Source organism: Notothenia rossii (assembly GCF_949606895.1).
Source record: "Notothenia rossii genome assembly, chromosome: 7".
In the NCBI taxonomy this organism is placed as follows: domain Eukaryota; kingdom Metazoa; phylum Chordata; class Actinopteri; order Perciformes; family Nototheniidae; genus Notothenia; species Notothenia rossii.
In genome coordinates, this window is record NC_136905.1 from 32526039 (window position 1) to 32548982 (window position 22944).

The 22944-nt window shown below is 41.3% G+C and overlaps 1 protein-coding gene across 2 annotated transcripts in view; it reads left to right on the forward strand.

Annotated features, from left to right (window-relative positions):
- Nucleotides 1-22944, forward strand: part of zfpm2a (zinc finger protein, FOG family member 2a) — a 127004-nt gene that overhangs the window by 24135 nt on the left and 79925 nt on the right. For both annotated transcript variants that reach the window (XM_079641089.1, XM_079641088.1), the window contains exons 2-3: nucleotides 13031-13189; nucleotides 21748-21843. In XM_079641089.1, the coding sequence (XP_079497215.1) occupies nucleotides 13031-13189; nucleotides 21748-21843 (255 nt within the window). The remainder of the gene's footprint in view (nucleotides 1-13030; nucleotides 13190-21747; nucleotides 21844-22944) is intronic.

The following is a 22944-nucleotide window of genomic DNA, read 5'->3' on the forward strand; positions in this document are numbered from 1 at the left end:
AGAAGCTTGTGGAGGCATTTATGTGCAGAAAGTGGGCAGTTCTGTGTGGCTCTGAGTGAGCAGGTGAACAGAGATGGGTTGTGGCTCTGGGGTGAGCAGGTGAACAGAGATGGGTTGTGGCTCTGAGTGAAGTAGGTGAACAGAGATGGTTTATGGCTCTGGGTGAGCAGGTAAACAGAGATGGTTTGTGGCTCTGGGTGAGCAGGTGAACAGAGATGGTTTGTGGCTCTAGGGCGAGCAGGTGAACAGAGATGGTTTGTGGCTCTGAGTGAAGCAGGTGAACAGAGATGGTTTGTGGCTCTGGGTGAGCAGGTGAACAGAGATGGTTTGTGGCTCTGGGTGAGCAGGTGAACAGAGATATTTTGTGGCTCTGGGTGAGCAGGTGAACAGAGATGGTTTGTGGCTCTGGGTGAGCAGGTGAACAGAGATTGTTTGTGGCTCTGGGTGAGCAGGTGAACAGAGATGGTTTGTGGCTCTGAGTGAAGCAGGTGAACAGAGATGGTTTGTGGCTCTGGGTGAGCAGGTGAACAGAGATGGTTTGTGGCTCTGGGTGAGCAGGTGAACAGAGATGGTTTGTGGCTCTGAGTGAAGCAGGTGAACAGAGATGGTTTGTGGCAGAGCGGTACTCAAACGTCCTGAACGCCAGCCGGCTCTCATCCATCCGCAGGCCTGTGTGTTTGATGAGTTATTGGCAGGCTCCGGGGACACGTGTTCCCGTGCCTTGTGGCAAACATACCTTTCACCGTCTTTGACTCCACAAGCCTGTGTGACTTCTCCGGGAGAAAATATGAAAGAAATCAAAGCACCAATAAGCTGAGGGTGTTAAGCCAGAGAGAGAGAAAAAAAGAAAAGAAAGACCTGAGCGACTTTGGATTTTGACAGAATCTTCATGCGCTCTCTGACAAAATTTGCATTGTTATCACAGATAACTGCCGATGTTTTTACTTGGTTGTACATTTTTGTGAAATATGTAAAATGTAAACCGAGCCTCTAACGATTCCCTTAATTACGCGGATCTTGCTTTTTTTTCTCCCCCCGAATCGCGTCTTAGCGGGCTTCTCAGTGCAGGATGTCTGATATCTGAATATTAAAAGGGAGTTTCAAGCTCATCTGCAAATGTGATTTGCACATATCACACTTCTGCAGTCGTCAAGCTGCTTCATCGCCAAGCTTCTGAGCAAAGAAGGGGAGGGGAGGGAGGAAGGAGGAAAAAGAAAGATGCACATATGGGTTGCTATTGATGTATTCCATTTCTGACCTAATTTAAATCCCTGCCAACAAGCTCATATGCATACTGTACATTTGCTAAATTACAGAGGGTAAACCTTGCCTCCTCGCAGAGACAGGTGTAAACATCAATGTTGTCATAATGCACCAGCAGTAAATATGATAATCAAGCCATGCTGCCATAGAGCACAAAATAATTTGGACATCGTTTGATGCCTGAGGGGCCCGGGGGAATGCCCTCCAGAATGAAGGTGGCCCATTGACATGCTATACACGCCAAGATATAATTATGGCTGCCTGTCTTTGTTCTTCCCAAGCTTCCTCTCAGAACACCAGTAATTTGCTTGTGATTTTTCTTTTTTGGTGTTCTTAAAGATTGACTTATTCTCTGTGGAGTTGAGTATTACATGGGTGTGAAAGAAGATGAGGAAGCTCTGTTGCCAAATCCCAAGTTCCGAAACGGCAAGTGTAATATCAGAACTGCAATGTTGATGGTACTACTCATACCAAAGAAGTTCAATTAAAAGCCCAAGCCACAGTTCAATTCTGTGTCCTTGGGGCTACAGGTTTTTGACAAAGAAACGCAGGTCTCAATTAGACTCTGGCTAACTTTAGTCAATCTGGACTAGTTACCCACAATTCAAACCTAAAATTCACGTTACGGAAACTTTGAGCTCCTAATTAATTTGTGAAAGTCAATATTTTGTCTTTTTCTTCATTGTGATGTTGGGTATGCTTGTTTTCGTTAACTTGCTGGCTAACATAAGTCTCCTCTCTGTTTAGTTCAAACCTCTTGGTAGGCTAAATGGACTCATTCTAACTTATTCTAGAGAGCATTGTGTCTCTATATTGGGCGCCATGAGGCAAACCTTGTTTACTTTCTGGAGCAAGTGAATGATTTGTAATTGACATCATTTGATATCTTCATCTTTCTACTATATTATATTGATAACAGTAAAAATAAAACATTTGATGGTGTTTGCCATCTTTGTAGAGTTGTGTGCGCACGGCCTGTTCCATAAAGGCACCCATTGAGTTGAGATTGAAGCAAATAAAAACTCGGGCAAGTTTTAAGCTATTTTGTAAAGCCTGATTTAAAAATCGATGTTGGATTCTGACACACTATTCCTTTGGATGTGTTGCTGCCTGCTCTTAGAGCCCTCGCTGGCTATCTATGTGGGACATTGCTGATAATAAGGGGCCAACGCCAGAATATCTTTAGGGTATGCAGCGTGTCGAACTGTGGTTTGTTGTCATGATAATCCCCTCATTTGTAATGTCGGGATCAGCAGGTTACGTCTCTCCACTTGCCTGCCATGTCAAGACTTGGGACTGGCGAGGTGGATTGTCATTTCTGAAGCAATATTTTGACAGCGCCTTCACTTTACTCGCATGCTGCGGCTCAAAGGTCAGAGCTGTGCCACTTCCATTTACTGTGTGTGAACACTCAATCCCAGAGGAGCAGCTCTCCCTCTGCATCTCTTTCTCTGACACACACACACGCAGCGCCTCCTTACATTTACCTCACTTGTTTCCAGAGGTGGGAAGTAACTAAACTAACATTTATTCAAGTATTGTTATTAAGTCCAATTTTGGGGTGATTGTACTTTACTTGAGTATTTCGATGTCATGCTACTCCGGAAAGAATAATTTTACTCCACAACATTTATTAGGAAGCTATTTTAACAAAATGCATCAAATGTAATTATACACATGCATAAACGGATTTTTTGTGCTCAACGATTATTTTTACTTTTTATACCTTATATTTTTGCAGATAATACTTTTTAACTTTTTTGGAATGCAGGACTTTCACTTAGGTCATTTGAAAGCAATACTTTAGAGTTTAAAGGAAAAATATTATGTTAAACTTCATGTTATTGCTTTCAACTAACATTTATACAGTGACATGTATGTGAAATCTGTTGACATAATGCATTTAATTAAAGTCAACATTTCCTTTTTTTCAGTGTATTTTCACAATAATGTATACTTTAGTAAAGCTGGATACCTCTTCCACCTCTGCTGGTTCGTGGAGATAAATGTCCCACACAGTGCCTCATAGTGGGTATAAAGCTTTAAAGGGCAATTAAAAACCTTTTTAACTGTGTAAATGCAAAAAGGTAGCTCTGTGCCCCCCCCCACCCCCCCCCCCCCCCACCATCATCCCAATATTATCGCAAAGACAGCCACCTCTCCCTCAGTCACTGCTCCTATCATGCTCTCCGCTGGGTGTTTTTAAAAATATACCCCGGTATGATTGTTACGACCGCACAATGTCTCAATGGTGTAGCTGTCATCCATTTTCCTGTGTGCTTAGCGCCACTCCTCACACTGAGGCAGGTTATGTCAACCAAATAAGGCACTTGTCAGTAATACAAAGAGACATTGTTGCTGCTCCATTGTTACCTGCTCTGCCAGCTATCATATGGAAAGTGATGGAGTGACGGTGTTTTGGAGCGCCGCGTAGCTCCAAGAGCCCCCAGGGGTGTTATGGGTGTAAATCTCCCTCGCACAGTTCTGCTCCAGGCCAGGGAGAGCATCATCATTAGCCGGAGCAGATGGAAGGGGCCTCAGCAGCGTTTTCCTGCCTCTTCTGTCCGACTGTAACTGCTGGAATCTGGTTTGATACAATGCGAGAGGATGGGAGCAACAGCGGAGCCAGATAATGAATGATGAAATCCACATGAAATCAGATGAAAGCAGTCTGATTCATCATTTATTTGTGGAGTGATTATATTGGAGGTTTGCTTTAAGTAGTCTTTGTGTTCATACAGTGCACATGGGTTATTTTTCTTTAGTAGCAAGAAACCTATTCATGACACATAATGAAGTAATGAAGACTGAGATTAAAGAATTAGTTCATTATTGATCACCCGATCAACAGATACAATTATAAATATTCTATAATTGGTATTTCTATAATTTCTAGTTTAACACAAAAAAAAGCTTATTTTGTTTATCGTCGGGTATATTACGTTAGAAGGTTAGCAGAACGGAAAACAACCAGTCCGAAGTGAAGAAAAGGAAAACATGCTTTGTGTTATGGCCCTTATACAAAAGATAGCATTAATGGTTGATAATCAAGTCAATGCAAACGTTTTTTTATATTTGCTTATCTCAAAAACCTTCTATGATGACCTCAGCTGATTTTGAGAAACTATCTCTGTGAGACCTCTCGAACTCTGGACTGGAGCACATGACTGATGTCAGATCATTCATAACAAGTCAACATCAGCTTGATTCACATCAGCTAATCAGCGCCATCTTTTATCAATGAGCAGTATTTATCTCCAGCAGCTCCTCATTGATGCAGCAGTATTTCACAGTGCACTACAGGCCTGCTATCCAGGGAGGGTGTGTGTTGTGTGTGTGTGTGTGTGTGTGTGTGTGTTGTGTGTGTGTGTGTGTGTGTGTGTGTGTGTGAGAGTGAGAGAGTGAGAGTGAGAGTGAGAGTGAGAGTGAGAGTGAGAGTGAGAGAGAGAGAGAGAGAGAGAGAGAGAGAGAGAGAGAGAGAGAGAGAGAGAGAGAGAGAGAGAGAGAGAGAGAGAGAGAGAGAGAGAGAGAGAGAGAGAGAGAGAGAGAGAGAGAGAGAGAGAGAGAGAGAGAGAGAGAGAGGCACTGGCAGAATCCTAATCTTCCAGCAAGAACCTTCACATGGCCAGATCAAGAATTAGGAGGGAGGCTGAGGGGGGGTGGAGGGAGAAAAAAGCCCATCTCGGTCTGTGTTTTAAAGGACAGTGCTTTGAATGTCATTTGACAATTTCCTTTTAATTAGAACTAATTTACAGAAAGATGCCCACCAGCTAATCTTTACAGGATAATTAACTTCTATTTTCTTTACTTTTAATTAAAAAGTGGAAAAGATTTAGCTGATCCACAAAGAATTGTTCTTTTGAAATGTTCATCAGACTTCACACTTCTTTTGGCATTGGTAATATTTAGATCCTATCTGCCACTCGCAGTCTCCGCTGAGTTATTGCAATGAATTTCTCCCCCCCTTATCCAGGGTATTAAGAAGTGGAACTATCAATAGTAGAAATAGGAACCAGAGGAAAATTAGAATTGAATTAATGAAGAATTTATTGCAAAAGGAAACCCCCCCCTCGTTCGTAATACTGGAATGAAATTGACATCTTAGATATATCCATTTCATAGAAATTCCTTGATGGGGAAATATTGTTTTATCTACATTATTTGATACAGTAATAATTTTTCTCTTTCACAAGGCTCCCTATTAAATTCTTTGAAAAGACGCTCGACTAAGAGCTACCGTAATTGTTGCAGGAGCAGCGTTCACAATATTGCTATTTGAGCCCCCACAGGCTGGCAGGAAACTGATTTCTGTGAATACGATGCTTCTCAGGTTAAACAGAAGCATCTTATGAAGCACTCAGGACACAATGGCTTGCCTAGTGCTACAGGATGAAAACTCTCTCCTCCTCATCAGAGCTGCTGGAGAAAAGTACTTTCTCGCCACTTTTAGCAGCTTCCAACCGACTTTACTTAGTGGAGATAAAGTGAGCCAATATGAGGTGAGCGTGCTGTAGACAGAGCCTCCACTCACTGCAGACGAGCCAATGGCTGAAGATGGATGCCCCCACTTAACCATGATAGCTCCCTAGAGGAGCCTCACTCAATGGCTTCATTAAAAGTGAACGTTGGAGTGAAAAGCTTCCTTATAAACCAGTAATTAAGACCACACATATTTTACCTGCTTTGTTTCAGCTGTCACGCGCGGTGTACAGGCACATGGTTAACTTTTATTTCCTTATAAGTAACAAAATGACACCAATAAATCACTCAGCAAGAGGAGAGGTAACAGGAAGGAAATGCTTAAAAACAGCAAGCTGCAGCAACAGCATTTTAATATGTTCGTTGCCCCTGCAAAGCAAATGTTTCCCTGCATAGAGGCCTTAGCTAAGCCCGTTCTACTCCGAGGACAGGGTTTGTGACTTTAATGGACCAAATGTAGTAGCAGTGTCCACTTGGACGTGTGTGTGTGTGTGTGTGTGTGTGTGTGTGTGTGTGTGTGTGTGTGTGTGTGTGTGTGTGTGTGTGTGTGTGTGTGTGTGTGTGTGTGTGTGTGTGTGTGTGTGTGTGTGTGTGTGTGTGTGTGTGTGTGTGTGTGTGTGTGTGTGTGTGTGTGTGTGTGTGTGTGTGTGTGTGTGTGTGTGTGTGTGTGTGTGTGTGTGTGTGTGTGTATAAACTCTAGAGAGGCAGCAGAGTGAAGCAGGACCCAGCTAACTCCACAGAGAAACTGGTTGGCATCTGCTGAAGCCCTCGGGCACGCTCAGAGGTGCCTCCAGCATTTTAATGGCATAGTCAAATGCCAGCATGTTTTCATGCCATTCCAATTCCAATTCATTGGATAAAGAAGTAAGAGCGTGTTATTCCCCTTCAACAGTCCAGACAGAAACACTGGGCGCAACAACACAGAACTTAACAACTCCGTAAACATGCTGGGATCCAACGGCGTGCCTGATTGGAATAAGATACTCAACCGGAATTATGTTAGCAGTATTCCACGAAATGTCAAGGAAAATAATCTCTTATTCTGCATCTGTGCAACACGCAGAGGTGGAGGAAGTAGTCAGATCTTGTTCTCAAGTAAATAGAAATATCACAGTGTAGGAATACTCTGTTACAAGTAAAAGTCCTGAATTCAAAATGTCACATGAGTAAAAGTAAAAAAGTATTGGCATCTAATATACTTAAACCAAAAGTACTAAGTAAATTGTTTATCACAAATCTATTACTGCAACGTCACTAAAGGTCAAAGTACAAAGCGTTAAACTGAAATACGCAAGACCTCAGAATTGTACTTAAGTAAAGTACTTGAGTAAGTGTACTTAGTTACTAAACATGATGGGTGTGTCTCAGTGTAACTGTAATGTAAACTGAGTGGGCCATCTGAATGCATGATGTCATCAGATTGCATTTAGGTGCCTTGTCATCTCCAGCACTGCAGCCTCAGAGAAGTGTGTGTACACTTGTGTGTGTGTTTTACAAGAATGGGAATACATGTATTCACCCACCCAGTGAACCCCCCCTCCCTTCCCTCCTTTTCTTTTCACCGCAATTTCCACACAAGAGCATTGGTGCTGAGTTTTCAAGCAGTTTGTTGACTGTTGATTGTAAGTGCCCGAATTTAGGAAGGCAGCCATTTCTAATCACGAGAATTACATTGCTTAGCAACCGGAAAATCAAGTTAAACAATACCATCGCTTATTCTTGGTCACAGACTGCAGCTCTGAGAACACATCAGTCTCCACTGAAGCTGTTCCGCGCTCCTCCCAGCGCACACACACACACACACACACACACACACACACACACACACACACACACACACACACACACACACACACACACACACACACACACACACACACACACACACACACACACACACACACACACACACACACACAAGCAGTCATTCACAGACAAAATACAAATGGTAATTTACTTTTCACTTGTGTTACGGCATTAGCTCCACATTTAGTTTGATCACAGTGTACAACTTGGAAAAAGGCTTCTCTTTTTTTGTTGCTACCATTTACACAGTATGAAAAAAAAGATGTTGGAAACGAAAAATTCCTTTGAGGGTTCCTGTAGCATATTAAGCTATTAAGGGTTGCGCAAATGGTATCTATTTCATTACAGTGATCAAGGATTAAATTAGAGGCTTGAGCCCTGTAACATATACAGTGCGTCTCCTCCAAGGCTGAGGGAGCCCTCTGCTTCCCAAAGGTCATTAGAGCTGAGGAGAGAGGATGGCCCCCAGTCTCTCCTTGCCTCTCTCCACTTTCTCCTCCTTCTCTTCCTCTTCTCTCTCAACCTTTACATCTATTTGTAAAGAGGCTACCTCTGGTTCTGAAAAGTGGAGCCAATGTGGAAGTCCCTTAAATGTTTATTTACTCTATTTGCCAGCAGGGGGCGACTCCACTGGTTGCAAAGAACTCTGATTGTATAGAAGTCTACGAGAAAACGACACTACTTCTCCCTCGATTTATTACCGAAGTCCACATTGTAAACATGAGTTTATAGTCTCAATAGCTTCTTTAAGTACTTTTTTTACCTTTAATACAGCATTACATTCATTTGGTAAATGATTGTCCCATTTAGAGTGAAATAGGCTATAAAGCAGGGTTTATGAGAACTTAAACCCTTATACAGTGTTTTTTTTTCAGTTGATACATTGTATAGGAGCCTATGAGAACATTACACTGCTTCTCCCTTGATTTATTATCCAAGTCAACATTGTAAACATGAGTTTATGGTCTCAATTGCCAGATATGATTATTCTCTAAAACAGCATTATGTTTGTTTGTAACATTATTATCCCATTTAGAGTGAAATATCAAATAAAGCAGGGTATGGTTTATGGCATTGCTACTTCGTGATTGACAGGTCACTTAGAGGTTGTTGTCAATTGTGGGTGTTATCCTTGTTTTGGTCCAGTACTTTAACCCTTTTACACTGTTTCAATTGATGAATTGCATAGACGTCTATGAGAAAATGACGCTTACTTCTTCCTTGATTTACTACCTTAGTCAACATTGTTAACATGACTTTATGGTCCAAATCTCTAGTTTTAAGTCTTCTCCAAAACATCATCTTGTTCATTTTGTAAATGATTGTCCCATTTAGAGTAAAATAGACGATAAAGCAGCGCTTTGTTTATGGCGCTAGTAGCTTGTTATCGACAGGTCACTTTCAACACAGTTTTTTCGCTTCATGAAAGATTTAATATAATATTTTTCTCTTTCTATAAGATGAGTCAGTTTCTTCTACCCTTTGCTGTCAGATATGAGTGGGTTTTCTCCAGCTGTGGAGGACTATTAACAAGTATCCAGGCCTACCTGGCTGAAAGCTTTTAGATACTTGCACCTTGAGACATGGTCCATACTTCCTCCCCCCGCAGAAGTTTGAAGAGTCCTGCGGTGTATGTGTGTGTTCACCTGGAAGTGAGGGAGGCCCGTATCAGTGCTGGCACAAAGGAGCAGTCGCAGTTGGCAGAGGTTGGCCCTGTTGGATTTTAGGGCTGCATTATGCATTGATGTTTAGTCTCAGGTGCTACGTTTTATCCCCAGGCCAGCTTGGACCCATTTTCAATGGACCTTTTGGATGAGAAACCGTATAGGTGGAAGTAAAAAATGATTTCCATGCTTATAGAGATCTGCCGCTTTGTTCTGTCAGATTCAATTACTTCACCTCTAATTAGGGAGCTATAGAGGAGGCTGGGTTTGTGATCCACACATCACACTGTGGAGCCTGCTGATAATGTGCGGTATCGCTATCACAGCCCGGCCACAAGCTCCCCACATTGCGGACGTCTGAAAAAGCACACCATTATAAATTAGCTCTTACACTTTTGCACACACACACATATTTGTTTAGAGCCCTTCCTTTTTTTTAAGTGTGAGTTTTTCGGAGGCATATCAGTGTGTTTTTCCCATTTTCTGTTTTAGTCCACTGAGGCACAGACTCGTGTACAGAGTGTTTTCCTGAAAGATATGCTCATTCCACCACCTCTGTACGTACTCTCTCTTCCCTGCTCCCCTTCGTTTGTGACTCATTAATCCTCTGTCCATCATATGGTCTCAGAGTATCACCCCATTTTATAGACTCAGTGGGGGCATTACCATATCCCTCTCCGGAGCTCCACTCCGCATGGCCGATCCCTATCAGACAGAGGCCATGCCTTGAACAAAAGAGCCACTGTGATCAAACCTGCATTCAGCTACCAATGTCTCTATTAGCATTGGCTGCTCCTGCTGCTGCTGCTCTGCTGCTTGACTGTTTGAACAGGGCTGAGATTCTCTCTCTAATCGGAGGAGGAAGAGTCTGATGAATGCGGATGATACAGTTCAGGGCGGAGGGTGTGGATGACGAGGCTGGGGGGGAAGGAAGGGATACCTGGACACTGACCCTGATTGAGAGGAAGTTCAGACAGGGTGCAGCTTCCTAAAACATCCTATTGAAAAATGAGCAGATATCAGTCTTTGTGCAAGGATGATTTTAGCAAAGCAAGCCATTCTCTAGAAAGGAAAACTCATGAATAAGTACTTAAAAATGTGACATGGATAGCTGTCAGACTTAAGGGAAAAGATGAGGATTGTAGGACTGCAAAATTATTATGACCTCTAGTTATGAAAAATAATTTTGTGAAAGCAAATTTATAATTAAAATATAATTGATGAATTATACCTATACCCTTAGCGTCAGGAGATGGAATCAGATTTTTTGTAGGATTGATTTATGATCAAAAATTAAATGACCTGCTGTAAGATTTCTTTATCAATCAATTATCAAATCGTAGTTGATTTACTTTCTGTTGATAGGCTAATCAATTAAGTTCTATTTTTTGAATTTCTTTGTTTGTCGCAGATTTTAAAATATATTTTTGACGTCAACAGTATTTAATACTAGTCACACTAGCAAAAATTAAGCTTTGTAGATGATATTACAAGGACCAAACAGATTCATTTATAAGTTAAAGACACTTCAGAAATCTAAATCAGTGTTTTTTATGTGTTTTATTCCAAAATCACCTATTTTCTGTCTGTTTAATGAGCGCTCCATTTGAAGGCAGACCGTGTTGCTCTCCGTGGCGACGTGCAGTGCTCTCCATGGTGTCATTGGCCATCTGAACTCCGAAGAGGCTTGATAAGAGGGTGAGGCAGCAGACATTCCTCTGGCCCGATTCGTCAGCAGACCCTATAGAAATGCACCAACAAGCGCGGGTCACACAGTGAATGTGACAGGATTTTAAACAGTACACAACTAAATATAGCAGGGACGCCACTATCAGAAAATTAGTTAGGAGTGTGGTGCTGGTCGTTTAGAAAGTCATTATTCTTATCATTGCTGTCTCTGAAATAATTTCAGGTCTCTCCATGCAATGAATACTCTATAATAAACGAAACACGTGAGAATGCGCACAAACTTTGATAATCTGTGGCCAAGAAGTCGCCATCAGACCCCCTTTAATGTCTCTCAGAGTATTTCATTTTTCCATATTCAGTATGGCCTCCAGTATCTCTATCAGTTTGCAAAAGCTCCATTTAGTTACTATCTGTGAGAGTGGGGAAGTGAGATGCCCTTATTCTGAGTCTATTAAACCTCAATTCTATCTCATCTTATCTACCTAATCTTTGTGTCTTATTGACCATGAAGTTTATCTTGAATCTCCCTTTACCCTTATTATCACGCTACACTGTAGGTCTATTGGGTGCTGCTGTATTTGCCGGCAACAGAGGAAGAATCGTTTAGTTGTACACACAGTTCTTATTCAGCTGTGTAATGGAATGTGTACAGAGTGTGTATAGAAATGTATTTCTCCCGCTTTCTTTCACACACTGTCCTCAATTGCCTTGGCAGGAGCTTTTAACGCCAGTCATACAATCTCCCCTTGATACTGCGATATTTATCTCTCAGTATCATCTTAAGCGATGGTAGACTCATCGAGTCACTTCACGCCTCACTTCACTCCTCTGCGAATCAGCAGAAGGCATCAGATAAGATCATAAAAACTGTATCCTAATTTAAAAAAGCAGCACTCTGCCTCGGCAGTGTCTATTAGAGATCCGTGTGCTAATTCTTTTCATGTCCGGGGCTCCTGCAGATGTAGGCCCTCTACAAAGGAGTAATTTATAAGACTAATGAAAAGAGCAAGCAGTTTGTGGACATCAGGGGGCTCTTTTATGAGGCTCGGTGTGCGGAAGAAAGAGAAACAGGAGAGCCCCACTTCCTGAACTGAAATTATTGCTTTATTAAAGCTGAGGGGCTCACTCGGGCTACAATAGAACAAACACATTGAAAGGTGTCGAGAGGATATCAGTGCACTCTGTTTGAGCTGCGGAATGATGCACAGGAGGCTGTGATAGAGACAGCATCCACATCTCACATGCAGCGCTTTTCAAGAGGAGATTTTTTTTATGAGCATGACGCAAATGTTATTACATTATTTCAAATATAACCTTAAACTTGCATTCTTCTTTGCTATGCTAATTCATGTGCAGACATGTTTTGGTTCTGAAGGAGAGATGCACATTATCTTAATAACATTCAAATGCCGGATGAGATGTTTTTCAGGACTAATACAATTCAGGTAGCAGTACAGTAATTCCATCAGCGCCCCTTGATTGAAGCAAAATGGTAATATGCAAATACCAAAAGAGATGTACAGCTACGAGCAAAACTCTGGAATCATTTAGATTTAAAGAAATAATATTACACAGAGGGGGGAAAACATTAATCACACGGAAAAGTGTCTCCTTTAAGATTGCACTGGTGTATTACCCGGAGGCATGGAATGTAAATGGAAAATCAACATTGTACCGTGTGATAAGGCTAACAAATTAATAAAAGTATTTTCTTTCCCTCCTCCCATGCTGATGCCTGTTTAAAAAAGTGTGGAAAGGAACTTGTCTTTTTTTTTTCTCCCTCCGTTTGTGTGAGGTTTTGTTTTGTAGGTATAGCGGATTAGCATCAACGCTCACCTTGGCTGCAAGTCAGCTCGTTTTTTTTCAGAATGCGCTTAGGGCTTTTTCAATAGCTATAATGGAAGGACCTTTGTGAAACATTATGGTAAAACAATATTCTCTATTATTGACATAGCCTTATCTTTGTCTATACGTGGAGATGCTGCAATGTTGTGCTACATTTGTGGTTTCTTAACAAAAGGAGGGGAAGACTTTCATTTCTTTTTTGTTTAAGCGCCTGAAGGATGTGATGAAACTGCTGAACATATCCCAATGTGTGTGTGTGTGTATCTGTGTTTGTGTTCCCTCAGGTCCTCTGGAGGATGGCCTGGAGGAAGAGGAGGAGGAGTGTGTCTCCGAGGAGAACGAGCTCTTGGCCAAAGACGAGTTCTCGGCAGAGGAGAACTTCTCCGCCGAGTTCGAGACGGAGAACATGAGCTGCGAAGACATGGAGTACTTCTGCAACAAAGGTACGGATCACTAACAATTCAAAGAACACTGAGAAAACTGAAACATTGACTTTAATTCAATGAAATAAGTCAACAAATCTCACCTAGCTGTATTACGTTAGTTGAAAGCAATAATATTAAGTTGAACCTATTATTTGTATATCAACTAATATTATTGATTTGAACTAACCTAATTGAAATCTGTTGACATAATACATTTAAATAAAGTCAACGTTTGCGACAATATATCCAACCAAGCCTTGTGCCAAGCATCAAAAACAAGTTAAACTACTGCTAATGGCTTCTAATAAAATTCCTCAAAAAATCAAACCTGGCAGAGCTACTAGGAGTATCCATGCGAGGAATTTTCACTGCAGAGAGTTAGGACTGCTCATTCGGATATGTGATGCTAGCAATCCACCCAAGAGCAGTGGTTTGATCTGAGAGGGAGATGGCATCGGCAGCGCTCCCCCCCCCCCCACCCTCTGTGATAGTGCTGTGAAGGCGTGCTACGGTACACCAATGCACTGGAGAGCGTAGCACTTCCCTTTGTGAACACTCAGCAGCACCTGCTACTGCTCGGAGGTCCAGCACTATAAAGCTGCCTTTCCCCATCGCCAAATGCGCCCGAATCCCCCCCCCCTTTTGAACTCCAATTCAATTAGATTGCTTTCTTTGTGTGTTTGTTTCATTTCGGTCACACCTTGCCATCACAGGAGCTAATTTGTGGTCTGCTCCAGGTTACAGTGTGAAGATGACAGACTTGTCCCCGCCCCCCCCCCCCCCCCCCCCCTCCCTTCAACTCCCCACCCCCCGGCCGCGTGGCTTTCAATACCCCAGGTGTCCCCACTCTTACTGGCACACAAATTTGACTTTTTAATGAAGAACCGAAGCTTTGAATGTCTGCCTCTTCTCGCTCCGTTTCAAAGGGAAAAATTGTTTAGAATTATTTCTCCACACTTCTAAACTGATGTGCCTCGTGGGATTACATTATTGAAGGAAAAATAAATCTTTCATGTTCCAGGTAGGCTATGCCCCGGTAATCGTATCAATAAGGTTTTCCTTTTGTTCTCCGGGAAAAGTTGAACGGCGCAATTGTTTGGAAATTGCAATTACCAGCGACGCCTCGTTCGCTTTACCCTTTGTCTCCATCGTAATGTGTCCCTTACACAAACTTCAAAGTGGAATATATGGTCTTGTAATAACCCAGTAGCTATGAAGTAGATGGTGCAGTGCACACTGGTGGCTACAGCTAGGGGGGACAAAGTACAACTTCTGAAAATCCTCAAAGAACCTTGTCAGAGCTGTTTGATATTCCCATTGTTTTGGATGAAACCATGCGAGGAAGGGCCTCAAATCTCCTCTGCATGTTTATGAATAACACTAAATAGCAATCCCAGATGTCAAATAGTACTTTTTTGGAGAAAGTGGTAATCTGTTCCTTGTCATACACAAGCCTTACTAGTCAGATTTTTTTGTATTACTCTGCTATCTACAGTAAGCTTACAAGAAGCTAAGTCTCCCATTGCCTCCTAAGAGCTAAATCATGTACTATCCACACTTATTTTTTCCTTGTGGCAAGTTGTGCGCAATCATCAGGTGTAGCCTTTTTCCCCATGATCCCTTCCTCAATTAGATCTATTTAAAAACTAATGTCGGAGTGGCTTAAATTTACCCCACTTATGTGAAAGTGGCGTGAATTAAACAGGACGCAATCCTGGCAGCATTAACTGGTTTAAGTGTGTTATTCCTCAACTATAGGAGGAAAAAGAGAGCCCCCCTTGATTAACTAAACCCTCTCAAATGTGATGGCGTGCGGTAATTAGCCCTGTGCGGACTTGAACGTGGGTTTTAAAGCAGCCACTCATCCCATGGCCTTTATCTGCTGCTGCTTCCCGGAGAATAAGGTCTCCCGTGTAAGGTTCCTCCACTGAGCAGTGACTCTCTGGTCTTAGCTTAGCCTTGTATCTGTGTAGTCACTCTCTGAAATGGGCTTGTCAGGGGGACCTAAAACCTCCATTAAAAGTTTCAGTCTATAATAGGTATTAAAAAGCTGTAGGAACACAAAGAGGAGTACCAATTTTCATTAACATATGAAGCACTTATTAACTTTGATCAGAGTGCGGTGAAGTAGCAAAGCCGCTTAAAGGCGCAAAGGTCAAGAAGTTGAATGCCACCAAAGACTAAGTCATTTGCCTTACCCTTGCAGAAAAGGGACTCCCCAGATAAGTGCATGGAGCACCTTGACGTCCCATCTTGGTCTGAGGCTTGGGAACCTCGAAAGTGGCTGATGGTTGACTCTGTAGCCTGTTTAGTTAATGCCATTGTGGTGCGTTCATGGTTCATAGTGCGTTCATGGGTGTGGTGTGTAGGATGCTGGGGGTACAACACACCATTAGTGCTTGTCTTGAATGTGCGACATCAATGAGAAAGCTGCTATACAGTGAGTTTAATGCATCTCTAGATGCTCAAAGGTAACATTACCCATTATTCCACTGTAAGAAATGGCATTTATATATTTAAAATAGGTTTTTGTACAACTTAGCGTATGAGAGCCATTCTTTATTAAAGTACAGTAATTATGTAAAATGTTTAGGTATTTTAATAAACACTTTACTGTACTTCGAGAGTACTTCCATGTTATGCTACTCATAATAATTCACAATTTAATACAGTTAATTTACAAGCTCCCATTTTACATACAAACATTTGATCAACAATCAATATATGATGCATTTTGATTGATTGAACCATTTAAAATAAGACAAATCTAGACCAACCGTGAAGATGTATTCATCAATAACAGTCCAATCACATGGATTAATAGTTATTAAGGATCTATTCTGCAGTCCCCTCTCCAGTGTGGGAATAACAAACCTCTTATTATTAATAAAGCAGTAACATGTCCCTGACTCACTGATGAACTTACTGTTACTGAAAGCAGCATGTTGGAGTAGTAGAGCCTCAGAGAGAAGGAGGTGTATTTGAATATAAATGGAATAAGAGGAGGTCTGCCTACATATCGAGAGCTCTTTAAGAAAAGAAAAAAAAGGCCCCATATCTAAAGAAATAACCTTGGCTCTTCCTGCGATTAAAACAGAATCTCACTGCTCAGTCAGTTTCACATTTATGGAGCTCTGCTTGTGAATAGTGGACCCCACAGCCACGATTTATACACTATTGACACACCTGGCTCCATAATTGTAAGAAAGATATCCTTTTTAATACACTCTCTTTTTTTTTACTGAAATTGTGAAATTTCACCTTGCAGTTTCACCCTCTCTTTTATTGTTGGCTATCTGTGAAGTTCAGCACAGGGTGTTGCCACAAGCTGTTCCCTTTGTGCTCTCCAAGTTTTTTCGTCCGATGACAAACGACTTCCTTAGTTAGCTCTGACAGTAAATTTACATGTCATTTCATGTATCTCATTTCCTCGATGTAAAACCTCTTTTTGTGAAGTAATACGTCAATGTTTTTTTTTTTTAAACTCAAACTACTTGATTCTGTTGTGTGTTCATGTGTCAGGATGCATCAAGCACAACTAATTTGAACATATTGCACTCTTTTGCGCCCTCCTCCTCAAATTACCAACATTAGAATGTAACAAAAACATATTAATCACAGTGGAAGTGAAGAACCAAAGCTACACCGATTTAACATTGGAAATAACAATCCCACCTTGACCGTTTTTAACCTTTCGGTGAGTGATTCTGCAGCGGTCAGTAACATACAGGAAGTGTTCGAATTAATTATGTCACTCTTTGTGTAAGATAGAAATAATCAGAATCTCCAGAAACACAGCAGCAGATCTCCTTGGCGCTTTCGCCACAGCTGCCAGTGCCCAGAATGGTAAATGTGGAATTTTAATGCACAGTTGATGCCGGAGAATATGGGGAAATGCTAATTTGTGGCGCGATAAGATGAATCGAGTCATCCCTTTAGCCCCATTTGACTCAGTGCAGGAAATTAATCATTAATGTTTGTTAAGTATGACAATCTAACTGGGCCAGATCTACATACTCAGAGACTGAGGCAGAGCGAGATAAAGACCCAGGCTGCAGACAGGGAGGAAAACTGCCAGATTCTGTAATGATGGGAATTTATTGGCATTTAAAGAGACAGTGGCAAGGCATTTCGCTAATAGCCTGCCTCCATTGGAGTGCTCTGCCTGCCACAAATTGCATGCAATTCAAACCTATTTTTCCGATAGAGAGGAAGTCTTACAGCCATGCTTGACTTTGGTGGGAAAGGTTGCTTCCTGGAATTGACTTTATCTGTTGCAGCATAATCTGCATCAACAAGCAAATATGCAATATGAACCGACTAGCAGTACAAGTGCATCCCCTCTTCATATTACATTCTGAAAATCATTGCCAATACTTGCTTGTGGTGGCTTTGGAAAAGTGGCAATGGGTTAAAGTCATCCAGCCTAGAATTTAGTAACATATGCAATCTCATACGAAGACTTAAAAATACTTATACTCCATTTTGCAGAAATTGCGACCTGTCTCCAGACTCAGTGGTCAGGATTAAAGTGCCCTGAGCTCCTTAAAGTCGCACGGCAGAGATTGACATTTTCAAGGGCTTCCTTGGGAGAGACAATGCTAAAAGGGAGAGAAAAAGCCAATATGACTTTGTTGCTACCTTGCTCCAGGAATTGTTTGTGTAAATCGCCTATAAGCTTATTGACCTGAATGCGTGGCACGCTGCGTGTGACTGCGATTTGGCTGGAGAGCCATCCTTTGATAGAGCAGCGATAGGGCTGATTTTAACAGCTCACTGGCTCCTCTTGCATGCCCGCCAACCCTGCACCCAGCAGGCCGCCTCAACCCCCCCGTCCCCCCCGTCCCCCGTCCCTTCTGTTCCCTCCAGCGTTCTCTCGTTCAACCTTAAGTATCTCCATTTGATTGCACAGGGAATGGAAACCAAGCCAGATGTAAATTATGATCTAGGTGATAATGTAGAGGATGATCATTGACAATCTGTCTCCCACTTGATAAGAGGGTTTCAATTCAAATGATGAAACAAGGCAGAATCTCTATTACTTATAGTGGACCTCCGCGAATGAAATGGAGCACCTCAATCTGTTTCTATATCAGGAAGGTCAGAAACTCTTAAGTCGTTGAAAACCATAAAAATGGCTCTTCATATTGGCCAGGTTTATATGAAACCACAGTGTAAGCAACGGAGTGCTGCTCCGGCACTTCTTCCTCTGTTGGTGACATTTGTGCAGGAAACTTCATCAAAGCCCTGTGACATTGTTCCCTGTGAGGTTGCCTGGGTGATTGTGTTTAAAATGCATTGCAAACTGTGTTAGATAGAAGGCAGAAAATCCTTAATCACTGCTTAATTAAGGAATCATCTTGTAGCTTCATTTCCCGGGCTGTAATTAAACACTTCCAATACGTTTCGTTACAGGGCTTAACATGTTCGCCTGAGATCAAGGTAGTGCCTTTAATGTTATCTCGCATGCTTTTTTTAAACTCACTCCGTCGGAAGGAACTGTTGATACACGCCTTTTGTTATCCTCGTCATAATACGAGCCTAGTATGCGAAAGAGGTTCTCCAGGCCCAACAATACATTTAGATGAGTGGGCTCCCTGATAGTATACTAGGAAATGAAAGGAGAGTAGTGGAGGTGGGGGGGGGGGGGGAGAAATAGCCAACCCAAGCAGACCCTTGCATAAGCACAACTGGGTCATAATGACCTCATGTACTGTAAGTAGGAAATTTTTCTACAGACTTCCCTTCAGTTTCTCTTTCGTATACATCTTCCTTTTTTTTAGTGTGAGGCAGAAAGCTGACATCCTTTTGGCAATGTTTGCTACCTTCTTTGAAGTGAACCATGTCAGAATAAAAAAAAATAGCTAAACAAGCATGGTGTGTGTGCTTGATCTGGAGATTAACCCTAACTGAGGACGGACTGCAGTGAAGGAGTGTGTGTCCCGTGGCAGTTGTCGCTGGAAGTGTGATAACTAACACTCTGAAATGCTTTTTGGGAGCTGTGGGGGGGATCACATACAGAGGAAGTAAACAACCAAGCGTGTACAAGTCAAAACATTTTAAATGATTGATATTAAATACACAACTTGCACACCATTGTATGTATTCACATTTACTTGTTATTATATATCTTTATTGAACAAGGACCATGCATAAAAAAAATCTAATCTGCAGTCCCTGGGCATATACACACATAACAATCAACAATCATTTAAAACATTTCATGATGCCTATCACACTATGTACAATCCAGAAGTATAACATATACATACTATTACATTTTTCAATATAAATATTTTTACAATTCATAAATGTAAACATAGATCCCTTTTCCCCTTTTTGAGCGTATGAAGTGGAGTAATCCATTGTAGTAATCCAGGCCTGTCCCTGACCGTCCACTATTGGGTTTAAAACATCAAAGGGATGGAAACGATATGGTGACAAAAGTGAGAGAAATGTTCCTCCACAAACTATCAACCACCACCACATGCCCCGGGCACATTTCCTCTTACTTTTCCCCGAGTTTGCAACCACTGTGTCAGCCACATTGGATTTAATCAGAGCACCACACTGGGGGGAATCCACTAAGCTTTACTGTACACTTTGGGTACAAACTGTGCTAGTTTTAGACATACAAAAATAGATTTCCTTTTACAGTAAGTGCATCTTAGAGTCAGTGTTACCACTGCACACTCGTAGTCTGTTTAACAAGGTCTTTAAGCACTTACATCCTGGAGAGAGATACCCAAATATCCCTTAGTATGGTCTGTGTGAGACTGTAAATCAGCCCTACATCCTATAACACACATTCTAGCTCGCTCCACAATAGATCAAACGGTAATAAATAGCCACCTCTCTCCCACACATTGCTTTCCTTCCTGTTCCACGGGGCTTCCTCCTGTTCTTGCAAGCACTCATGGGAACTCCTTTTACATACAAGTATGCAGCTGGACCCTGTAAGCTCACTGCAAATATACATATACAGAACTATATATACACAAAACAACACAATGGTAATGTTGCACATGGCTTTACATTGTGATACTTGAATGTCACAGGAAATGGATATAAAATGTAATGAGTATTGCCAGTGTAGGGGCTGGGAGCTGGCTGGTAGTTAACCTGTTCAACCGGGCGGGGGCCTCCGGGAAGAAACTCAGCTAACTGACGACACAAATCATTTTTACCGAAACAAAACACAAGTCTCACAAGAAGGGTAATGAGCCCTGAGCGAAAAAATGCTAACACACTTAGCACAGAACTCTAGGTATAAATACCCTTCTTACATATCGGATCTGCACAAACATCGATTAGCAAGCTGAGATTCCACAGATTCTAGGGGTATAAGAATACCGACAGGGGAAGCAAACAGACATCACAACACGGAGCTTTACGGAGCAAAAGCGGGACATTGTTTTACCTTAGCTGTTATTTTGATAGCAAATACTGAGTTTTCATATATAGCTATTATGATAGCTACCAGAGTGTATGACAGCTTCCGGTTATGGGGCATTCTGGCTACGCATCACTCATTCACCAATGGGTAATGTTTAGATGGATTTTAGGAACTTCCCCTCGATTCTAATGGCTCTAGCGGTTAAAAAGAGATCAACATCGACCGATGGGTTCCAGAAATATGGAAATGCACCCAAATGACCCCAGAAGTGTTTTTTTGCTAAAACTCTCTAAAAAGGGCAAATGTCACTTGTTTTGCATCAATCCTGATACAGGGTACTTATTATATGTTATAGTTTGGATTCCTGAAGCTTTTAGTCTCCGATCCCATCATTCAAGGGTGGTTCTCACTATAAGTAATGTTTTTTTTTGGACTGACACTATAATTTAATTTTTTTTACTATGTTCAATCTGAATTTACTTTAAAATAAAAATATTCTATGTTGATTCTGACATTTCTACATCCAACTCACAGGTTTATCATTGTTTTGAGAAAAAAGATTATAAATGTTTTAATTTAACCCTTTTATTGAAGATATAGCCATTTGTTCTGGGAATTTCATTTTTGAGCCTGAGACCTGAAAAACAGGCTCAGGGCTTAACAGGTTAAAGTACATTCATATTGCAAAGTAGTTAAATGACTTTTTAACCAGTTTTAATGCTAATGTTAAAAATAACCATGAAAGAAACAAGTACTTATTTTCTTTTTTCTATTTATTTTTACCATTTACTGTAAACTCTTCAATTTCGCCCTGAAAAGTAAAAAAAAACGTCCCATCGTTAGAACCCGTGTACAAGTACCGGTAGTTCAAAAAGAAAAAGCATGTTGAAGACAGTTTTAGTTCTTTGGATTCTACAAGTCAGATGTTACAAAACTGACAACGGGTTCATTTATTTCAGACAAGCACTAAAGAGGGTTAAATAGTCTAAAAAGGTGCTCAGAAGGTTTCCTTATGTTGGTTTGTATATGGCAATTGAGTGTGTCGCTTTTTGGGAATTGTATTTTGTTAAAATCTACCCTTCGGAAAGCCCATAATGCAATTCTTAATTAAATTATTCGTCTGATAATGTAACTTTGATGGAGTCATTCTCACCTTAACTTGTGTTTTTCTGCCTTGCAGGAGAGGAAGATGGCAACCGAGAAGCAGGAGAGTCGGAGATGGATGTGCAGGGCGAGAAGACCAGGCATGGGGGGCCGGAGGAATGGGATGGTCCAAGTAAGAAAAATGAATATCAATTTACTACATAGCCTCGAAGGGCCTCTCACAAAGTTATAACTAAATTGCATGCATTTTAACTATGTTTATTTGGGATTTGGTCTGGCATTAAACGGAAAAGTAACATTCTGATATTTTCAAAGCTTGAACTTCTTGTTCAAAGTAAGAAACCATTATGCCTTACAAAGCCACTAAAATGACATATGAGTCAGGAGTCTGCATGCTATTATGACTGAAAGCCCACTCAGTTAATAGTACATTCAATTACCAACTATTGTTTACTCAAAAAAACAGCTTTATCAATTCTTTCTTTACTTATAATGTGATGAAGATGCTTTTCGAACACTTTACAATGCATTTCTGTCTTGTTTTGCCCTTTTACTAAAAGTAACTTCATCAAAGTGATGGATAATATATGGAACAAGATAGTTGCACAGCAATTACTGCTCAGCTACAGCCTCCACCCACACTGCTGAACACACACAATATGATTCCTTTTTAATGCATAAAATGACCTCAAGAATTTATTGCAGGTACATGTAAAAAAAAAGGAGAGAAAGAGAGAAAAGAAGAGAGATAGAGAGGGAGAAAAAAAAGTGGATTTGGGCAAGTTGTGCTTGCAAGCTCGAAGCCCCCCGGGGTGTGTATTTTATACTGACAGTGAATCAGTGTTATCGCACCTATCAGATAATGCATTTATCATTAAATTTCACATTTGCATTTAAATCTGGGGAAGGAAATGAGCATTGCTGGCTAAAGATAAGAACGCCGGGACGACAGTAATAAACCATCACTGTGATCAGTCAGGAGACAGGGCTGAGGGGGTCAGCTCAGAACTATGGGGGCCATGACAAAAAGAAGGCATCACATGCGGGGAAAAAGGCCCTTTTGGGGCGAGAAAACGCTGAGCTTAAAAATACTGCTTTGAAAAGGAGGGATGGATGTAGCATGACTAGATGTATGACTGACTGTAATTATCCTCCTCCTACTACTTAGCCATCAGAATGAGAATTAGAGGCTCAGAAACAAACTGCTGGACAGGCAGCGGAGAGAGGAGGTGGCTCTGTTGCTCACACTGAGGATGTCCATTTAATGTTCTAA